Here is a 22,399-nt window from a genome sequence, read left to right on the forward strand (position 1 = left end):
TGGAGAATCGGCACACCCACTTTACCAGCTAGGTAAAGAAGCACAGAAGGACGGCCTCTCCATATTAGTCTGGGAGCCTGAGGCCGAGCAGGCCTTTAAACAACTCAGAAAGGCCCTTTTACAGGCACCGGCTTTAAGCCTCCCAACAGGCCAGGAATTCAAGCTATATGTAATAGAAAGGGGGTAGCCTTGGGAGTCCTGACCCAACCTAGAGGACAGACCCCACAGCCAGTAGGATATCTGAGTAAGGAAGCTGATGTTGTGGCTAAGGGCTGGCCCGTGAGCATTGGCAGCTGTTGCTCTCCTGATCCCCGAGGCAGTTAGCTAACTTTGGAACACGACTTAGCAGTATATACTCCCCTCTTTTGAACACCAGGGGAAGCCTATGGCTTTTAGGTAACCGACTGTGAAGATACCAGGCCCTCCTGCTTGAGGGCCTGGCTGTTCAGATCAGGACTTGCCCTGCCTTGAACCCTGCCTCGTTTCTCGCTGAGGAGAGTGGGGAGCCTCTGCATGATTGTGAACAGATTATTTCACAAACTTTGCGGCCAGGGAAGACTTGCAGGAGGCGCCTCTAAATGATCCTGACCTGGTTCTGTGCACTGAGGGCAGCTCTTCTGTTGAGCAAGGAGTCAGAAAAGCTGGATATGCAGTCGTTTCTTTAAATGACACTGTTGAGAGCCAGCCGCTTCCCCCAGGGACTAGGCACAACTGGTAGAATCAGTTGCTCTCACCAGAGCCCTAGAGTTAAGCCAGGGAAAACGAGTTACCATCTCTACTGATTCCAAATATGCCTGCCTTGTGCTCCATGCCCATGCAGCCATCTGGAAGGAGAGGAGTTATTAGCCATCTGGAAGGAGGAACTGCTAATGGGTAAGGAAATTAACCGCCTCCTATCGGCTATTTTTCAGCCAGCGGAGGTCGCAGTCATACATTCAAGGGGCATCAAAAAGGAACAGATGAAATAACAGCAGGAAATCATCCAGCAGATGTGGCAGCCAAGGCTGCTGGCCGAGAGCCTGGAAAACAATAGAAGCCCCTCTCGTCTGGGAAGACTCCCTGTGGGATATTAAGCCCTACTACGCCCAGAAGGAAAAGGAATGGGCTGACTCCCGAGGGTATACCCCCCTTCCTAAAGCCAATCAGTGGAAGGTTATTAGGGCGCTGCACCACGCATTTCATCTAGGGGAGAAAAGACCTATTGAATGATCCAGCAATTATTTACAGGAAAGGGTCTCATGAAGACCACCCAACAAGTAGTCAGATCTTGTGAGGTCTGCCAAAGGAACGGTCCCAGCAGCCAGGAATCGGTATTACCCGGTCTTCAAAGAACCGGAGGGTAGCCAGGGGAAGACTGGCAGATAGACTTTACCCTCATTCTAAAGCTAAAGGATTTCTATGCCTCCTCCTGTGGGTAGACACCTTCACTAACTGGGTGGAGGCCTTCCCCTGTAAGGCTGAGAAGGCACAAGACATAGTCAGAGCTCTAAATTCAGAACTTATTCCCCACTTTGGATTGCCACACTCTCTTCAGAGCGATAAGGGCCCCTCATTCCGGGCCTAGGTCACTCAAGGGGTCTCAGGGCCCTAGGAATAAAATACCGCCTCCATTGTGCCTGGAGACCTCAGTCCTCCGGAAAGTAGAAAAATGACAGCCTAAAAAGACCTTCACGAGCTTGTCCAGGAGGCTCACCTATAGTGTTGCCTATAGCCCCGCTAAGAATTAGAAATTCTCCCCAAAATTCAGGCTTAGCCCCTGTGAAATGTTATATGGCCATCCTTTCCTTACCAATGACTTCCTCGTAGACAAGGAAACCACTCATTAGTACAAGATATTACAGCACTGGCCCAATTTCAGCAAACTTTACAACAACTCTCTGAAGCCAAGCCCAGGGATCCCCAGGTTCCGTCTCTAACACCTGGGAATCTAATACTCATTAAGGCTCTACCTACCCTCTCTGCCACTATGAGACCACGATGGGAGGGTTCCTATCCCATAATTTTATCCACCCCCACTGCGATCAAATCAGTGGAGTCGACGCCTGGATCCATCTGTCCCGACGAAAGCCCTGGATGCCAGCACAGGAGGAGAATGTTGCCACCATCTGACTCACTGGACTCCTACTCGTGTGAACCTTTCGAGGACCTGAAACTTCTCTTTCGAAAGGATCCTGGAGAGTCGACAAGTGCCAGATAAGTAACATGCTCTGGTATTTCTGGATACTCATTGTTTTCATCTTCCTAATAGTACTTATTCTGTATTTTTTTATGAGTATCAGCAAAACTCTAGGCTAGTACCTGGAGGAGACCTTTTCTTCCCTTATTGGGACACAGAAACACCTTAAAATGCTCCTGCTTATAACCCTTTTCTGTATCCCCTGTACAACAGAGGACTGTGGTGGAAATCTTGTAGTGAATTTCTCTCTCCACAGCCCAAAGGCCCTTACTTGATACAAACGGGAGCCAATTACTCTTATCTTCTTAGTTATGGGTATTGCAGAGTTAACTGTAGGAGTCACCTATAATGCTATCACTACCACCAACCTGACCAGAGCTGTTTCTCACGTCTTGAGGACTCTGGCCAAAACTTTAGGGACATTTAAAAGTCTATAGGTTCCCTAGCTCATATGGTCCTTACTCACAGAGAGGCCCCAGATCATCTGTTAGCTGAACAAGGAGGAGTCTGTGCCATGATCCATGTATAGAAACACTTCTAAGGAGGTAGAGGAGCAAACTGCTTGATTCCTCCAACAGGCAGCCTGGCTAAAAGAAAGGGCCTCACCATCTCTCCCCAGGGGGTTGGGAGCAGATTAGGGGAATGATGCCATCCCTAAGAAGCTGGTTGGCCCCTTTCCTTGGCCCTCTGTGTATACTATTCTTATTACCCATTGTTGGCCCTTGCCTGTCTGACCTTTTGGTATGTTTCCTATCCTCCAACTTAGAAACCCTGAAGCTACAAATGGTCCTGCAAATGGAACCGCAGATGGAGGCCATGGATTCTTTCTTCTGTGGACCCCTAGATCGCCCATCTCCAATGGAACCCTGGCTGCTGCCCCAATCACTGTCCCTGTCCAGCAGGACGTAGCCAGATGATCGATGCCCCCTGTCCCTAATGGCAGAGGGGTTTCCTAATCAGAGTGGGGACTCATAAGGACTAGTTAGCTACTTTAATTAGGCAGACAGGAACGGGCGGCGGGTCCAGAGAGGGTAGAGACATCTCTGGCCTGAGCAATTAAAACAGCCATAAACCAAGGACTGAGGTATCTTTGGCCTGAGCAATTACAGTGACCATAAGTTAGATCAAAAGCGGCCCTGACATGCGCAGCTGGGAGATAGCCATATGGGATAATGAAACATCTTCGGCCAGGACAAATAGGAGCAAGCCATCAAAAGCAATGCCAATCTGAACAGATAAGATGATCAAAAGCAGGAGAAGTTCGAATGTGGGGGAGATAGGAACTGATTACAAGGCTAAGGTCCCACAGTGGGAAAGACACAATAAGGCAAAGGGTAGTTTCCAGGATGTGTAATACCTCAGACAAAGCGAGCAGTGGCCACCTTCCTTAGGCAGCCCCTCTGTCTCTCCGTGCCAGGAGAGAAAGAGTCTTAGGATTAGAAACTTAATTAGAAGTTTCAGAGGCAGTATCTGCTTGCAATAAAGCTTCTGTACTTCTCACCTACCACCTTTTGTCCACGGCTTCATTCTTCGAATCCGTCTGGACAGGAACCCCGGGGAAGAAGTCGCCCTTGCACTAAGAGACTCAATCTGAAATGTTCTCAACAAAAAAAAAATTAAGTATGATCATGTGACACGATAGAGGTGTTAGCTGATGCCACAGTGGTAGCCATATTAATGCATTATATAAATGAATCAAATCAACACCTTAAATTTACATATAGTTCTATGTCAATAAATAATTAGGTCACAGTAAAAAAAACATATCTTAGCTACATGCAAAGCACATACATCAGCTTTGACTACAACAAGTTTTCCAGTTAAAGCTCTCAATTTAATAAAACCAGGGTACAAATAAAATATTAAGTCAATCAGCAAAGGACCAAACACTATTTTCTATTTTGAGAGGGAGACAGGCACCCTGTAGTGCAGGCCCTCCTAGGCCATATTAAAGCTTTTATTTTTCCTAATGAAAAAGTTTAAGTCAGTGAATCCCAGGATCTGATTTGGGTTTTGAAAGATTACTTCAGCTACTGGATTGAGGATAAATTCAAGGTGATAAATAGATTATGAAGATCAGTTGGGGCAACTGTAGTGTGTGTTCTCAGATAAATAATAGTTGAATATGTAAAAACACATACACACATCTATCTATTTATCATCTATTTTCCATCTATCTATCTATCTATTATCTATCTATCTATCTATCTATTCATCTACCTGCCTGCTTATTAAACAATATACATTACATATGTAACTGTCTTGAATGCCAAATGAAGCTCGGAAAATGCAGAGGCCAGTCCATCCACTCTTGCAGTCGACTCGGACTTGCATTCCTCGCCCCTTGGGCCTGGATGGTGCTTGGCCGTGGTTTGTGGGAGGGCTTCCTTCTCCTGGACTGTGTCCTCATGCAGGTGCTGGTCAGTGCAGGCCCAGCCATGGCGTTCTCCCTGATGCCTTCACGCTCCGGCCAGAGCAGCTCCTGCTTGGCTTGTTTGTTCAGGGCACTGGCGTTGGCCCATCTTTGACTGGTTAAGTCTCTGTGCTCAACATTCTCAGGATTCTGGAGATGAAACACTACATGTAATGATGAACTTGGGATGTGAACCTCACACAGGTGAATCCACACGGGCTTCAGCAGCTCGTGGAAACTGGTGGGCTGTGGGGTGATCACAAGCCCCATGGCCTGGGAACCTGTGCTTTGATGCTTACTGAGGTTACACTTAATTGCGTAGATATTTAAGTTATGTTTTAACGCTTCAGAAGCTTAAACAGTGCAAGGGCTTGGCAGTTCTGAGAAGTAGAGTTTCACAGGAGGAGCTACACATTGGGGTACCAGTGGGTGGTGGCTCATCCCTCCTCTTCCAGGCCCGAGTGACAAGTGTTCTGAGACACTGCTGCCCCGCCCATGCAGGTCACGTGGGGCAGGAGCTGCCTCATCCGGCTGCCCTGCATGCAGCACAGATGTCTGTTGTTTCTGTGTGTGGCCACAAAGACAGTCTGCACACATGGCTTCACGGCTCCACGAGCAGGTGCGCTCTGGGCTCTGGATGCACAGGCCCAGCATGACGGCTGCTTCCAGGATGCCTGGGGTACGAATACCTCAGATGTTTAGGGAGGTGTCCTGGGAATATCCTTCTAGTCACGGCAAGTTCGACTGGCCAAGAACAGGGAAAACAGCCCATGAAACATGAAACATTCCTTTTCTCCACTTCTTACCATTCCCATAGGGAGCGGGGTCAGTTGAACTATCTCCAGCCCAATGGAGTCTCATTGTCAGTGTCCCAAGGGTAAGTGACAGCCTCTGACCCACACTGCGTCCCACAGCGCATTGTCGCTTTGATTACTACCTCTTCCTTCTCAGAGAACTAATAGGTGTGTTTGCTTAACATGGTTTTCATGCTTTGCTTAAAAAATAGCAGAATTTTGAAGCTGGGATAAATATTATCCAATTTTCTAAAGCATCACATCCTTTTATAGGTGAGGCAACTGAGGCCTTCGGATCAAGGGACTCACCTGAGGCTACCTGCTGCATTTGCTGCTCCTGTGTGTGTGTGTGGGGGGGGGGGGGAAACGGGAAGGAAGGGGAGTGGGGGGAGGGAGGGGGAGACATTTGCAGCCGCCAAACCAGCTTGGAGTAGACGCCTCCCTGGCAGGATTTAATTTCAAGCTCTATATTTTAAATTCAGATGAAGGTGTTGGATCAATGTTCCATTTGAGCTTAAGTGTCTTTTCTTTTAGACAGTTTTTGAGAAAGTGTATTAAAGGAGTCCAGGTCTTTATTGCACACGGCTCTCTTGGAGAGGGGGGGGGGTAGACATTAATTCAAAAAACAATAAATAGACTCTATGCTACATGTGCCTTGGGAAAACTACCATGACTCTCCCTTCCCCAACCTCCCCGCATCCCAGCCCCCCTTTTCTAATAAGAGCTGCCAATTATCCCCCTGGTATTGTCCCAGACACTCTGTAAATATTTCCAACTCTCATTAGAACAATGATAATAATAAACAAGCCTCTTTAACATGGAGATGGAGCTGCCATTCCAGAGGAAATGGCTTGAACGTCTCCGTCTCCAGTCTTTGGGATGTTAACCAGAGGAAGCACACCTTTGGTGGACCCGTGTAAAGCACACTGCGTCCCAGAGAACTGTGTGCGAAGGTAACAAGAAGGCAGACAGTGCGCCTGCGGCACGGTGACCGGGACTGACAGTTGCAGACACTGCTGAGAATCAGTATCACTCGTTACCTGCACCAATAGGAGTGTCTTCCCTCTACTGATGCAGCTCCGCCCCTCCACTTCTCGGGAATGCACGCCTTGTCTCTTCATCAGCACACTATTTGGAATGAATCAGCGCATCTGAACGGCTCTTCTTAATCTCAATAAGTGCTTTTTGCCTCTCACTTTGAAAGTCCTTTTTATTTTTAGGTTAAAACTCCCAATAACCCTATGAGGTAGAAACTATTCTCATTTTCCAGGTAAGAAAACAAAGAAAAACAAGTCACAGGGACCGGTGGATTTACTGATTTGACTCCAAGGGCACCTGTGCTTCCCACTTCGCGTTGGTGAAGACACCACTTTGCATCTCAGGATCTCAAGTCACTCCACCCAGAGAACACCCCCCCACACACACACTTCCCCGCCCAGCCTCTCTGCTTTATGCAGAGGACCTGTGTGGGGGAGGCCAAACCCCTGTCTGCCTACAGAACTCTCCCTCGGATTCCTGCAGCAGGAGCGACGGCATGGGGTTCTCCATCAGATCGGCCACTGCGGCGTCCTTAGGTGTCATGTAGAAGAAGGGAATCCCAGTGCTGCTGTTCAAGGGGCCGCCACTGAAGGGCAAGCAGTTCCCACACGGCAGTCCTGGCACCTAACAAACGCAGAAAAAAGGCTTTGTCAATGCAGGCTTGTGGACTGCCCTGAGCTGGGAGCTTAGCTCACGTCTCTGACCAGGAACTGCAGTGCTGGGAATATGAAGACCATGGCGTCACCAGGCTCTGACAGGGGGTAATTAAGGCACAGTGGTCCCCATTCTGCCCATTTACTCAGTGATGCCTCCACATTTCCATAGAGGACCTTAGCAGTGACCATTTGTTTGGGAGAGATGGTTAGGAACTTAGTCTTAAAGCTGTAAGTACATAGCAAATGCACTCACTTTATCAAATCTGAAGTTACTAGTATTTGGGGAGGGAAATGAAATTTATGGAGGGCTATTAACACCTCTCCCACAGCCCCCCTGGAATCCCACTGGCTTCATTGCGTCCCCAAGTTTTAAGCAACTTTGGGGATAGGATTTAAGTTTTAACTTTGCCATCTTACCTAGTCTTTGGACTCCAGGCACTTTCTATTATTCTTTCTTTTAAGGGCCACACCACTTTCTCTTGGATTAGTCATATTTTAATTTTAATGAATAACATTTCATTGCCCTTGTCAGGTTGCTCAGTTGGTTAAACATCGTCCTGATACGCCAAGGTTTCAGGTTCAATCCCCAGTCAGGGCACATACAAGAAGCAACCAATGAATGCATGAATAAGTCAAACAACAAATAGATGTTTCTCTCTCTCTCAAATCAAGTTTTAAAATGTCATTATACAATTCAACAACTTATGGGAAATTGGTTTTTCATCCTTTTAGCTTAAAGGAGGCTTAATGTGCAAAATGTGTAGATGCTGGACCAAAATGTGCCAGCTGTTGTTCACGATCATCTAGGAGAGAGGGTGAAAGCTCAGACACACATCAGCATTCCTCAGGTCCTCTCAAGCCCCGCTGGACCCAGCATCCCCGGAGCTTCTCCCTGCACAGTGTTCCTCAGTGTAACTGAGCTCAGAACTCAGGGGCCGACTTTGCCTCTGAAGTGCTGCATGACAACATTGTGCAGGATTGTGATAAGGGATGGCTTGAATCTTTAAGAAAACAAAATGTTAGAGTCCTTCAAAACAGCAATGTCAGTTCATTCACAGATTCTGTTTTTCAGCTAGTTACAAACTGCCTGGAGTGTGCTCGCACATATGGCAGACACTCGGTAAGTGTTCTCTTAATTCACTGAGTTTGGATTAAATGTCAATATGGGAAGGGGAACTACTAAGGGAGCTAAGAAAAGGGATGTCAAAAGTCAAAATATCTTTAGTACATTAATACCAGACTCAACTGCTTGAAACCATCTGTGTTTCAAAGCAAGATCAGCTTCATATTGAAGCCTCCTGTCTTCTTCTTAAGGTGTGTCTTCGGAGCCGGGCACCAGTCAAACACGGCCTGGGTGCTGGGAGAGAGGGTGGGATCATTGCCATAATCAGAACGAGGCTGCCATGAGCTAACATTTTTAAGCTAAACAGGGCCTTCAAGCTACCCAGTCAGCCATGTGAATTCCTAGACAAGGAGGTGAGACCCATGCCTGGGGCAAGAACCTGCTCCCTGGACAAGGACCTGGACATTCACACAATAATTGTTTTGTCATGAAGTAATAGTTCACATTACTATCCTGTAGAAAACCCCTTCCATCTATCTTAACAGCCATAACAGCCATTTCTGGAGGATGTATCCCTGTGGATGGTCAGCCCTCCTGTGGATGGTCAGAACCTCATCAGTTATCCATGGCATTTCAGCTTCAGGTGGAATCGGGCCCAACAGGTGAGTAAAACATTTGTGAACTGAACAATAAAATCTGCAGTGGATAACAGCTCATTCCAGCATCTACACATTTTGCACATTAAGCCTCCTTTCAGGAAAAATTCTTGAGTCCCATTTTCCTTTGTTTGTTTTTTCTTTTCTTTTCTTTTTTAATGTAAATTGCCGCCAAGGCCCAGGAGATGTCTTTGTCCCAGCCCCCAATTGGGTTCTGTGTTAGTAAGTGCCAGGGAAGGTCAGGCGTATTGGCCGGCGCAATGAGCTGGCCGGGGCTGACCGCCACTACTCTGTGAGGCCACAGACCATCCCGTGGTTTCAGGTCTCTGGTCAGGCGCTGGTTAACTGTCCCTCTCTATGCGCATCTCACGGCTGCGCTTCAATCCTCATCCGCCCGGCAGGAAGCCAGGCTGTCCGCCCCCTTCCCGCCTGCCCCTTTGCCAGGCGAACGGAAGCAAATTCGGTTCCTACAGGCCAATCCCGCCCACTGGGCACATCTGTTAAACCTGGATCCCAGGACTGAGTGGTTGCTAGCGTCTCCCTGTCCCCTGGGTGCGTCGCCGGCGTGCCAGGCCACTGAGAGGCAGGCACCCGCCACCGGCTTCCGGAGAGGCGGCTTACCTTCTCCTGCGCCTGCACGGAGGCCAGACAGCCCCAGGCGCTGGCGTGGGCCAGGAAGCGGGCGGTGCCCGGGCACAGCCGAGAGCCGCTCTTGTAGGAGAGCATCCTAGGGGCGTGGAAGGCGGCGGAGGCGGCGGTGCCCACGGGGAGCGGCAGGTGCGGGTCTTCCTTGTGCGCCGAGGTCGGGAAACTCCGCTGCCAGAAATTGCCCGAGTCCTCCACAGCGCGGGCGTCGCCTCCTCGGTGAAGGCGCGGTCCAGCTCCTCACCCATCTAGTTGGCGGTGGCCCTGGACACGGAGCTCACGATCACGTCGCCCGCGGCCGGCGCCAGCAGGGCGCCGCGGCACAGCAACCAGGCGAGGCTGGGCCCGGGCCGCGCGGACCGCTGGCCTGGGCGCACCGACATCTCGCAGGCGGGGCCCCAACCGCGGACCGAGCCGCGCTCCAGCGCTGGCCAGGGCTGCGGCGCCCCGGGTGGCGGATGCGGGAGCTGGAGCTCGCGTAGCCTCCCCGCAGGAGTCGCTCCGCCGCGGGGACGCCTCCCTAGAAGCCACAGCCACCTGGAGAAGTCGAGGATCCTGGAAGACTGGATTGCGCCCCAAAGCTGCAGGCACTGCCCTGGCCGCGGGCAGAGCCGCATTGCGCGCCAGGTCTGGAATGGGTTCAGGTCCCGCTGTGGGGCTCAGGGTCGGCAGCCAGACAAGTCCCGACTCACTCACCCCTCCACTCTCCTTCCAGCTGTGTGACCCTGCCGAGTCACCTAACGTCACTGGGACTCGGAGAAATACAGAATTTAACTCAGAGGGTTAAAGGAGTTAATATTTGGAGAGGCTTACACCAGCGGTGGCATGGTGCGAGCATTGTATTTTGACAGGACAAAGGTAGAGATTATTATTATTTTATAGAGGAGGAAACTGAGTACATGGTGACTATAAATTAGCACCAAGTCCGTCTGGTGCCAAAGCTCATTCTCTTGCTCGGTAAGGACAAGGACCAGCTCACACTTTGCTAGGACAGACGCATTGCCGCGAGGTCGTCTAAAAGCAAAACCACTTTTTTCGCATGCAAACTGAAATAAAGGCAACCCAGAGCCAGAGAGAATGTGACTGGGACCAAGTGGGCAGAGAACTGTGAAAATGCACCACAATTTTAAAAGTCTCCTATTGATGAAAATTGAGGCTGTTTCCAATAGTAAAGTTTTATAGATATCAAAATAATTTTAAATTATTTATGCTTTAAACCTCTGCTTGTCCTATATAATAAAGAGCTAATATGCAAATGGTCCTCATGCCCTCACACCTTCAGCCAAAACGGCTCAGACACTCAACACTGGGGAGAGAGGAATGGGGACCAGGCAGGCTGCAGCCCGGGATGGGGACAAGCCGCCCGCCTGGCGGTCACAGGAGCCAGTGCCTTCAGCCCCCGAAGGCAGGAGAGCAGTTAGGGGCGATCAGGCAGGCAGGCAGAGGTGGTTAGGGGCAATCAGGCAGGCAGACAGGCAAGCGGTTAGGAGCCAGTGGTCCTGGATTGTGAGAGGCAGTCAGACATCCCCCAAGGGGTCCCGGATTGGAGAGGGTGCAGGCCGGGCTGAGGGACCACCGCCCCCCCTGCACAAATTTCATGCACCAGGCCTCTAATAAATGTACAAGTTTTTTTATTGCTCTCTTCTTGTCCTCCCAACCACACATCGAGGTAGGTCAGTCTGTTCCATACCTCCCTGCTTCAGGTCTTATTTTGTTGGTCAATTCATTTTGTTCATTAGGTTCCACAAATAAGTGAGATCACATGATATTTGTCTTTCTCAGTTTGGCTTATTTCACTTAGCATAATAGTCTCCAGGTCCATCCATGCTGTCCCAAAGGGTAATAGATCCCTCTTTTTTTACAGCTAGATAGTATTCCATGGTGTAAATGTCCCACAGCTTTTTTATCCACTCATCTACTGATGGGCACTTGGGCTGTTTCTAAATCTTAGCCTTTGTAAATTGTGCTGCTAGGAAAATAGGGATGCATATATCCTTTCTGATTGGTGTTTCTGTTTTTTTGGGATATATTCCCAGAAGTGGGATCGCTGGGTCAAATGGGAGTTCCATTTTTAATTTTTTGAGGAAACTCCATACTGTTTCCCACAGTGGCTGCACCAGTCTGCATTCCCACCAGCAGTGAACTAGTGTTCCCTTATCTCCACATCCTCACCAGCACTTATTTGTGGATTTTTTAAAATGATATACATTCTAACAGGTGTGAGGTGTTATCTCATTGTGGTTTTCATTTGCATCTCTATGATGATTGGTGACTTTGAGCATTTTTTCATGTGTCTCTTGGGCATCTGTATGTCCTTTTTGGAGAAATGACCATTCAGGCCTTCTGCTCATTTTTAATTGGATTGTCTTTCTTTTGTTGAGTTGTATGAGTACTTTATATATTTTGGATATTAACCCCTTATCAGATGTATCATTAGCAAGTATGTTCTCCTACTCAGTGGGTTCCCTTTTCATTTTGATGGTGGTTTCTTCTGCTGTGCAGAAGCTTTTTATTTTTATGTAGTTCCATTTGTTTATTTTCTCCTTAGTTTCTTTGCCCTAGGAGATGTATATGTAAACATATTGTTATGTGAAATGTCTGAGATTTTACTGCCCATGTTCTCCTCTAAGATTTTTATGATTTCATGCCTCACATTTAAGTCTTTTAGCCACCTTGAGTTTATCCTTGTATATAGTGTAAGGTGGTGGTCTCATTTAATCTTTTTCATGCGCCTGACAGCTTTCCAAGCACCATTTGTTGAAGAGACCATCTTTACTCCATTGTATGTTCTTGCCTCCCATGTCAAATATTAATTGACCATAATGGTGTGGATTAATATCTGGGTTCTCTGTTCTGATCCATTGGTCTATATGCCTGTTCTTGTGCCAGTACCAGGCTGTTTTGGTTACAATGGCTTTGTAGTATAGATTGATATTTGGTATTGTGATCCCTCCTACTTAATTCTTCTTTCTCAAGATTGCTGCAGTTATTCGGGGTCTTTTATAGTTCCATATAAATTTTGGAGTATTTGTTCTAGCTCTGTGAAGTATGCCACTGGTATTTTAATAGGGATTGCATTGAATTTGTAGATTGCTTTGGGTAGAAAAGACATTTTAATGAGGTTAATTCTTCCAATCCATGAACATGGTATACACTTCCATTTATTTGTGTCTTCCTCTCTTTCTTTCTTTCTTTTTTTTTTTTTAAATGTCCTATAGTTTTCCAAGTACAGGTCTTTTACCTCCTTGGTTAAGTTTATTCCTTAGTATCTTACCTTTTTGTTGCAACAATAAATGGGATTGCTTTTTTAGTTTCTCTTTCTGAGAGTCAATTATTGGTATATAAAAATGCCCTCAATTTACGGATGTTGATTTTGTAACCTGCTACCTTGCTGAATTCATTTATTAAGTCTAGTGGTTTCCTGGTGTAGTCTTTAGGGATTTCTATGTACAATATCATGTCATCTGCAAATAATGACAGTTTTACTTCTTTCTTTCCAATTTGGATGCCTTTTATCTCTTCTTCTTGTCTGATTGATGTGGATAGGACTTCCAGTACTATGTTGAATAAGAGTGGTGAAAGCGGACATCATTGTCTTGTTCCTGTTCTTAAAAGAAACGCTTATAGTTTTTGTCCATTGACTACTATATTGGCTGTATTTTTGTCATATATGGCCTTTATTATGTTGATATATGATCCCTCTAGTCCCACTTTACTGAGAGTTTTTATCAAAAAAGGATGCCTGATTTTGTCAAATACTATTTCTGTATATATTGATATGATTGTGTGGTTTTTATCTTTCAAATTACTTATGTGATAGATCACATTTATTGATTTGCAAATCTTGTACCAGCCTTGTATCCCTGGCATAAATTCCACTTGATCATGGTTTATTATCTTTTAAATATATTGCTGGATCTGATTTGCTAATATTTTGTTGAGGATTTTAGCATCTGTGTTCATCAGGGTTGTTGGCCTGTAATTTTCTTTCTTTGTAGTATCTGTATCTGGTTTTGTAATTAGGATAATCTGAGTTCATAAAAAGAACTCGGAAGTGTTCCATCCTCTTGAATTTTTTGGAATAGTTTGTTGAGGATATGTGTTAGTTCCTCTTTGAATGTTTGGTAAAATTTACCTATAAATCTTTTGTTTGCTGGAAGTTTTTAAATTACTACTTCAATTTCATCAGTTGTTATTGGCCTACTCAGGTTTTCTGATTCTTCCTGATTGAATTTTGGAAGATTGTATGTTTCTAGGAATTTGTCCATTTCATCCAGGTTGTCCAGTTTGTTGGCATACAGTTTTTCATAGTATTTGCTTACAATCATTTGTATTTCTGTGGTGTCCATTGATATATCGCATCTTTCATTTCTAATTTTATTTATTTGGGTCCCCTCTGTTTGTTTCTTGATGAGTCTGGCTAGGGGTTCATCGATCTTACTTATCTTTTCAAAGAACCAGCTCTTGGATTTATTGATTTTTGTACTGTTTTTTAGTCTTTGCGTCATTTATTTCAACTCTGATCATTATTATTTCCTTCCTTCTACTTCCTCTGGGATTTTGCTGTTCTCTTTCTAGTTCATTTAGTGTTGGGGTTAGATGGTTGATTAGCCCTTTTTCTTGTTTCTTGATGTAGGCCTGTAGTGCTATGAACTTCCCTCTCAGGACTGCTTTCATGGTATCCCATAGGTTTTGTGTAGTTGTGTGTTCATTTTCATTTGTTTCCAGGAAGTTTTTAATTTCTTGTTTGATCTCATTGGTAACCCATTCATTGTTTAATAACATGCTATTTAGCCTCCATGTATTTGAGTGTTTTTGAGTTTTTTATTGTAGTTTATTTCTAACTTCATGCTATTGTGATCTGAGAAGATGCTTGGTATTATATCACTCTTCTTGAATTTATATAGACGTGTTTTGTGCCCTAACATGTAGTCTATCTTTGAGAATGTTCCATGTGCAGTTGAGAGAAATGTATATTTTGTTGCTTTGGGGTGAAATGTTCTATAAATATAGGTTAGATCCATCTGATGTAGTGTATTTAAGGCTGCTGTTTCCTTGTTAATCTTTTGTCTGGAAGATCTATCCAGTGATGTCAGTGGGGTGTTAAAGTCTCCTACTATGACTGTATTGCTGTCAGTCTCTCCCTTAAAGTCCATCAAGAGGTTTTTTCCCTGATGGAAATATAAAATGGTGCAGCCACTTTGGAAAACAGTTTGGCAATTTTTGTAAAGGTTAAACATAGAGTTACCATATGAACCGTCAACTTCACTCCTAGGTGTATATATCCTAGAGAACTGAAAACATACATCCACACAAAACCTTGTCACAAATGTTTATATAGACAACACTCAAGTGGAAATGACAATAGTCATTTTCCCCATTATGTGAAAACAACCTAATGGCCCATCAAATGATGAATGAATAAATAAAAAGTGGTATACCCATAAAATAGAATATCATTTGTCAGTAACAGAAGTGGATGCCAGGGGCTGGGAGAAAAGGAGCTGAGACAGTGACAGTTCTCCTACTCCGATGTGCTCAGCAACTTCGTTATTCCTGGGGGGTGAGGAGGGCAGGAACACCTTACTTCTGACTCACCCTTACCTGAAATGTTCAGCCCTTTGGGTGTTCCAATTTATGAAGTCTGCCATTAGACACCCCACCCTAGATGGGTCCAATATTTGACTTTTGCCCTAACATTAAGAAAAGTCATCAAGCTCAAAGCTCAAAATTGTGTGGATCAAAAAGGTAGCCTTGGTGCTTAGTTTAGCTGGCTATATTAGATTTTGACCTGGAGATTTTTCTATCTTTTCAGCTTTTAATAAGACATTTTATATATATTTTTTCAAGATGTATAATTGTTTTCACCTGATGAATTGGTTCAAATAAATGAGCTTGCCACATTCCTGAAAACCAGGGATTTTAAGTCCCTTAATCATTTAAAAGTCATGGCTATTAACGTCAAGTGGTCATGGGGCTGCCGGGTAGTGCTGCTCACTTCTCTAATTTGTTCTCCAACCTTCTCATTTTTTTCAGATCTCTTTTCAAATTGTGCCTTGTGAGAGACACCTTGCTTTAAAGCCAGCATCACCCTCACTTTCTATCTCCCTCATAGTGTTATTATTATTATTTTTTTACTATTACAGTAATTACCACCTAAGATATTAGGCTTTTATTTGTCAATTGGTTCAGTGTCAGCCTTCCACTTGGAATATAAACTGCCAAAGGGCATGGATTTGCCCAATCGTTCATTGGTGATCCTTAGTGCTTTAAGACTATTCAATAAATGAATAAATACATGACAAATAATTTTGGAACGTTATATTGAGTTAAACTTGATTAGTTGGATTGAAATCAGTGACTGCAGTTGTTTGACACCTCCTTGTGGCCACGCCATTTACTATGTCCACACCCTCTCTGCTTTGCTTTGGCCAATGGGACAGGAACACACTGTCACAAGCAGAAGCATGAAAACGTGCTGTGTGTTTCCACTTTCACTCTCTTGGGTCCCACCTCTGCCATGGGAACATGCACGGACTAGCCTGCTGGAGGGATGTGGGGTCACACAGGGAAGAGCCAGGTCATTTTACTGGAGGCCCAAGCTTGTCAGGAGCAGCAGATGGTTGAGCAAACCCAGACGAGGTTAACCAAGTCCAGTCCAGATCACCAGAACTGTCCAAGCAACCTGTGGGCTGGTAAGAAATAATAAGTAAATTGTGGCTGTTTTAAGTCATTAAAGATGAATTTGTAATGCCACAGCCGTGAACTGATAGATGGTACAAACAGAACACAATCCTTGCACCTGCTCTGTGTGTTATTTATGGCTCTTGGCTAAAAATCCAAATTTGGGGGAGGGGCTAGAGGAAGTTCCTATTCACATTAATGTTCACTTTTAAATAATAGAAGACTACCAGCTACTTTCAATCATAAAAGCTGTCTCTGTTAGTAATTAGAATCTCCAGCCCAGTGTAATAATAAAAATGTCAAACTTTATTAAAGATGAATTCTTCTCTCTTCTCCTGGGTGGAAAGTGTGCCAGGGCTTGAGACCTGTGTTTGCTAGGCCTCCTGCCTCCAATCATGAGGTAGGAGGGAAAACAAAACACAGGTGGCAGTGCCAGTCTCACACCAATGCTTGTTGGCCCTGGCAGCCTATCAACCCAGCTCACTTTCTCTTGGAATCTGTGTGCTTTCTAGCCCTTCTCCCACCAGCAGCCTCCAATACAACCCCCATGATGTGTGCAATGCTTTTTACTTTAAAAAATACATCTTAAATACATAACATATGCAGAAAGGCAATCAAATTATATTGTAAGCTTTGTGACACATTTTCACAAGACAAACACACTGTCTGACCACCCCCAGATAAGAGCTGGAACACCGTGAGGGTCCCAGAAGCCCACCTTCTCCTGTTACTATGCAGCCTCATCTCCTCTCCTAACTTCTAACCCCACAGATAAACTATTAAATTTTCTTTGATAAACCTGGTTGGCCTTTCAAGGGTAGAGTGCCCTCTGCTAGCTCTCAGGTAATCAGTTCACCCCAAAATATGCCAAAAAATATTTCACTGTTCCCAGATTGATAGTTCTTGTTGTTGTCTTTGTTCTTTGCCTCAGTCTACCACCTGTCTACTTACATGTGAGCAACCAGGGATAATGCAAAGACACAGAACAGTGAGCAAAGGAATAACTCTGAGTTATTCTTTGACAAATAACTACTCCCAGAGAGCTTAAGAAATGAAATAGCATATTAAATGTAGTGGTGAAAGGCCTAAAATACTACTTTTTAAACCATAAAGACAAATTATTCTTAATGAATCTAGTGACATATAGTTCTTATATTTCTTTAGAATTTCTAGGCATTTAGGGAAATTTAATTTGTTATGGAATATGAGATCAGTAAAATATTTTCTCCTTATTTTTATTATACCAATAATCATGTTTAGAATGAATTGTTAAATTTCTTTTAAATATTATAACCAGTTACATAAAAATGGATCTGGTTTAATAATGGTCTGTTCTTAGTATCAACATTTTTAGGATTTTGTTACAAAGAGAGGAATAAAAAGTGATTCAAAGCAGGACATCCTCATTTGTTGCAGATGTTATTAGATTCAAAATTGTATCTCTTTAAGGAAGCTGTGATGGTGAACCAAAGAAAGTTGGGATGGGTTAATGGACCAGAGAGTAAGTCTAACAGTGCTATCAAATTTTGTTTTATTCTTCACTGCCTGAGGAGTTCTTTCTACAAATTCTGTTTCAATTGGGGCACTACCAAGGTGAAGGAAAATAATATTACCATTGGCCAATTACTGCTTGTACCAGTTTGCATTCTTCAAACTTGACCTTTCTCTGGAAATGTATCTGTGGTGGGCATTAGACAGACATGAGCAGAGCAAGGATGCTGGGCCAGGTACAGAAGGTCACCAGGTGGACAGCCCCGGGTGCCTAGCAGACAACTGTAGGGTGGGACCTCATCCCCAGGGTGGGCTTTCCTCCCCAGCAGGTCGCTGGTCTTACAGTTTGGACCCCTGACCTTTCCTCCCCAGAGGTAACATCTGGGCCTCAGTTGTAGTTCAGCTCCAGGCCCAGAAGAGCAGCAAAACCAGACAAGTGACCCCACGGCTGCCGTCAGGCCCAGCTGCACTGGTGCTGACCCCTGCCCTGGGGCTGACCGTGGTGGAGACCATGACCCTGAAAGGACACACCAGGAAAGCTGCTGACTGTCCTACTGAGATCTTCCCTGGGACTCCCCTGAAGTCTGCACCCTTAGAGCGCTTAGGACGGAGGACCCAGCGCCTCCCTCCAGGGAACAGGACCCTGCCTTTTCCCCTCCCTCCCAGGAGCACACTGGCACCTTCCCCTCCCCTCTCTCCATAGGTGAGTTCACTCCCAAGCTTCTAGGGCCCTTCCTTTGCCTCTATGGCTTGTTTCTTCAGCCCATTTTTTCTAAGAATTGTTTCTTCCACCTCTGTGATTTTCTAAATAAAAGTTCTCTTATAGTTTGAGTCTTGGCTCTGAATTCTTTCCTAGACAGAACCTAAATACCGAGGTTGCTGAACCCAGGTCCAGTCTGACCCCATCAATCTAACACCTGGTGCCCTTCCAATGGCCCACAATATATCAATTTCTGTACTCCCAACAAGATTTCTCTTCTGTGAAGTTCCCAAATAGAAATGCTTGGAAAGCCCGAAGGAGAAGCAAACAGCTACCAATATTATTCTCCAAATCAGTTTATACGTTTCATCAAAACCAACTCCTTGAAATACACATAAACATAAAATAGACAATACTACACTCTATTATGTACATAAAATCTTTTTTCTTATCAATACAAAGGTTTTAGCATTTCATATATTTTTAAGAATGAAAATCTATGTTTTTTTCCTTTCCTATTCAAATAAATAATCTTACTTATTAGCACTGCTTTCCCTGAAATGAATATTTTCAGAGCTTTGGGGTACATCTGATATGTGAATCATAAACTTTTGTCCATCGTTTAGGGTGATGAGGGCCTCTTGTCCCACAGGGAGGCTGAGTTTGACGGTGCTTTTGGTGGCTGTGTCTTCCAACAATACCTGGACGAGCTGCAAGAGGGAAGTGTTTAAAAGCAAAAGATAAAACAATGCAGGGCCCACCATTTGAATTCTTCTACCACACCCTCGCCCCCATGTTGGGAAGCTTGTGGATTTATTTCTGCTACAGGAGATCCTAATTTCCCAGGGGAATGCTCAGGGTCTGGTGAGGACTGCATGGAAGGAATCTCCACCCCGGATGCTGCCAGAGAGGCCAGGGGAGTGGGAGCAGGTGAGCTCTCTTTAGGAAAAGGAACGGGGCTGCCTGCCATTGTTTGTGAGACACTGGTTAAAAAACAACACCCTCCCATTAAAGATGTGGGAGAGGGAGACTCAAGAGGAAGCTGTGAAATACCCATGGGCTTCCCTGTGGCTGTAGCACACATCATTTTGCCTGCCTTCCAGATGGGTACCAATCCTGCATTCTTGTCAGTTCTGGGCTAACATAGTTGGGTCAAGTTCTCACATAGACTCTCCCTCCACCACCCATCAAATATACCAGTAGATAAGGAGGAAAAGATCTGTGAAAACAACCATTGAGTAAACTGGCACTCAATGGTGCAGTAATAGATTTGAGAAGTTCATAGACTCTGATATGAACTGAAGTGCCAGCTCTCACATAAGCCATCTGACTTGCCTGAGCGGGTCTTCCCATCAGAAGGACAAGGATAAAATGCCATCCTTCCCTTAGCTCAGAGGGAGGACAGACAAATCCTGCACATGATTACTTTAGAAACCTACAGTGATATATTTTCTTGGTTTGATTCCATTAATAAGCCCCCAACAAGTTACTATATTTTGAGAAAGATGTGTACAAGATAACTTCAAATGCAAGGTTCATGAAAGTATATTTCTCACCCTTCCTCTGTAAATTTGATAATAACCATCATCACCCAATGCAAAGATGTTTTCTTTTTCTAAAAAAACATTGTCTTCACCTTTACCCTATAGCTGAAGTGTCATTTATTATTTTTAATACTTTTGCTATGCTTTAATCCTTGAGTCACACGACCTACAGTAAAAACTGTAAGAACTTTCAAAAGGATATTCTGAATACCACCTAATATCAGTGTAATTTTTTACAGTATTCTTAAAACACCTTGGTGTCTTATTGTTTTGAACATCGCTAGAAGGTAGAAGAGTGACAGATGGCGATGGCAATCTGAGTGCTGACCTGGATTCTCACCGCAGGTGCAGGGCAATGCTAATTGTTCAATGGATGCAGCTGACACAGATGTGCAACTGAATTGGGTGTTAGTCATGGCAGATGAGTGCAAATGGGGCACTTTGTTGATGATGAGTGCAATGCTGAATAATAAATGCAATGAAAATTAAATGAGCATAACTTTTTGGCATTAACTTAAGTCACTATCGCTAATTCAGTGAGCATTCACCAAGAGAAGCAGGTTTAATTAATTTCTAATGCATATTACCTTGGATTATGTGACATTCATCTGCTTTTAATGCTTTAATACCTTCTCTATTGTTTCCGCCAATTAAATATATAGTCATGCACCTCTTAACTATAGGGATACATTCTGAGAAATTTGTCATTGGGCAATTTCATCATTGTGTGAACTTCATAAAGTGCACCTAGATGGTATAGCCTACTACCCAACTAGGTTGTATGGGTTAGCCTGTTGCTCCTAGGCTACAGAGCTGTACAACATGTTAATGTACAAAACAACATGAGATTAAATCAAATACAAGAGAAAATGATGCAATGGAGACTCTGTCTGAGACTGTAGCCAGCGTGACATGGCATGCTGTTTTATAGCAAATGTTCTTTTATAAGTAGAAAGAATACACTCTAAAGTAATGATAAAAGATATAGTATGGTAAATACATAAACCAATAGCAATATACTATACATAATGCATATGCTATGCTTTTCTACAACTGGAGGTGCAGTAGGTTTGTTTACATCAGCATCACCACAAACACGTGAGTAATGCATATGTTGTGCTATGATGTTACTAGGTGATAGTAGTTTTTCCACTCCATTCTAATCTTATAGGACCACTATTGTACATATGGTACATTGTTGACCAAAATGTTATGTGGCACATGACTGTAGGTCAAACCCCAATACAATGAATTTCAGAATTGCTATTGGGTTGGGTAGAGAGTGTTAGGAGGTTTTGTTGGAGAAATAATAACCATGATTACTTACTATGATCTAGGAGTTTCATGTTCTAAGAATGATGATTAACTTATTTAAACCTCATACTGGCCCCATGGACTTAGAAATTATTATTACTGTTTTGTAGGTGAGGAGACTGAGGCTCAGATAGATGAGGCGACTTTTCCAAGATTCTCAGTGGAGGATGTAGAGTTTAAACACAGCAAGTTATGTACCAGAAATGCCTACTTATTTCCCCAAGTCATCAGACTTGAAGATATTTTTCATTTACTCCCAACTCACTGATTTTGGAATGAAAGCACATGGTCATACCCTTTAAGAGAGAGAAGTTGCTAGAAAAGGATAGTCTTTTATGGGGGTTTGAATCCCTGCTCTGCCTATTGGCGAAGTAACCTTGAGAGCATTACTCATCCCCTTAGGGGCTTCAGTTTTGCTATCTGAGAAATGGAAGCAATGATAACAACATCTTGTTGGGTTGCATTGAAATGCCCAATACAGGGAGCCCGGCAGTTTCTGCTCTCCAGCCACTTCCAACTATGCCCCAGAGGTGAAAGTTTATTCCCAGTTACCTTAGTGACTAAATTGTCTACCATCCGAGCTCTTGCTTCAGCCAGTGATGAGAGAGATCAGCGCTGTTGGAGCTGAATGCCCAGCACAATGCTTGTCTTGTTAGGGCTGTACAGAATGTTTCAGTGTATTTAGTTGAGCTTCCCACTGGCCAGCCTTGCAGGGCCCTTTGCCAGGATGGGATACATTCTCCATAGGGTCAGGGAGCAGGGAAAGACATTCTCCTGGGCACAGTACAGCCAACTAGTCCCTTCTTAAGATTTGACTGGGCCTTTTCTCTGCCAAGAGCCCTGAAACACCAACTGATGAGTGGTGCCTTACCTGCCTGCTCCAGCTGTTCCTCTTCTAAGGAGGCCCAGTTACTCCCATCCCCATCCTTTTGCCACTGGTTCCATGACCAGTATTTCACTATGTCAAGCCTCATTAGTATGTCTGCTTTACACACACACTCACAAAAGAGGTGAGTTTCTTATTTACAGACACATGTCTGAATCTACTGTACCAAGGTCATTGCAGAGAGCTGGATACATGAATTAGCCATTGGGAAAGAAGACCAAATACAGACAGAGAATTAATAAAACCGAGAGATGCATTTTCTTCTCTCCAGTCATAGTGTTTTTGTCCAGCACAGAGTCCTTTTCGAGCAGCGCTCCATAGCAGCTTGTACAGGTTATT

The 22,399-nt window shown here is 44.5% G+C and overlaps 2 protein-coding genes across 2 annotated transcripts in view; both read right to left on the reverse strand.

Annotated features, from left to right (window-relative positions):
* Positions 1–6,696: 6,696 nt before the first annotated feature.
* Positions 6,697–9,824, reverse strand: CREG2 (cellular repressor of E1A stimulated genes 2). Its single transcript, XM_028128168.2, is given in 3 exon segments — positions 6,697–7,045; positions 9,418–9,638; positions 9,641–9,824. Coding segments are annotated over 3 exon segments (618 nt in total). The 3' UTR covers positions 6,697–6,832.
* Positions 9,825–18,703: 8,879 nt separating this feature from the next.
* RFX8 (regulatory factor X8) overlaps positions 18,704–22,399 on the reverse strand; it is an 87,100-nt gene continuing 83,404 nt past the window's right edge. The window contains 1 exon segment of the mRNA XM_008153434.3: positions 18,704–19,026. Within this exon segment, the coding sequence (XP_008151656.1) occupies positions 18,850–19,026 (177 nt within the window). The 3' untranslated portion in view covers positions 18,704–18,849.

This window comes from Eptesicus fuscus, chromosome 16, assembly GCF_027574615.1.
Source record: "Eptesicus fuscus isolate TK198812 chromosome 16, DD_ASM_mEF_20220401, whole genome shotgun sequence".
Taxonomy (NCBI): Eukaryota; Metazoa; Chordata; class Mammalia; order Chiroptera; family Vespertilionidae; genus Eptesicus; species Eptesicus fuscus.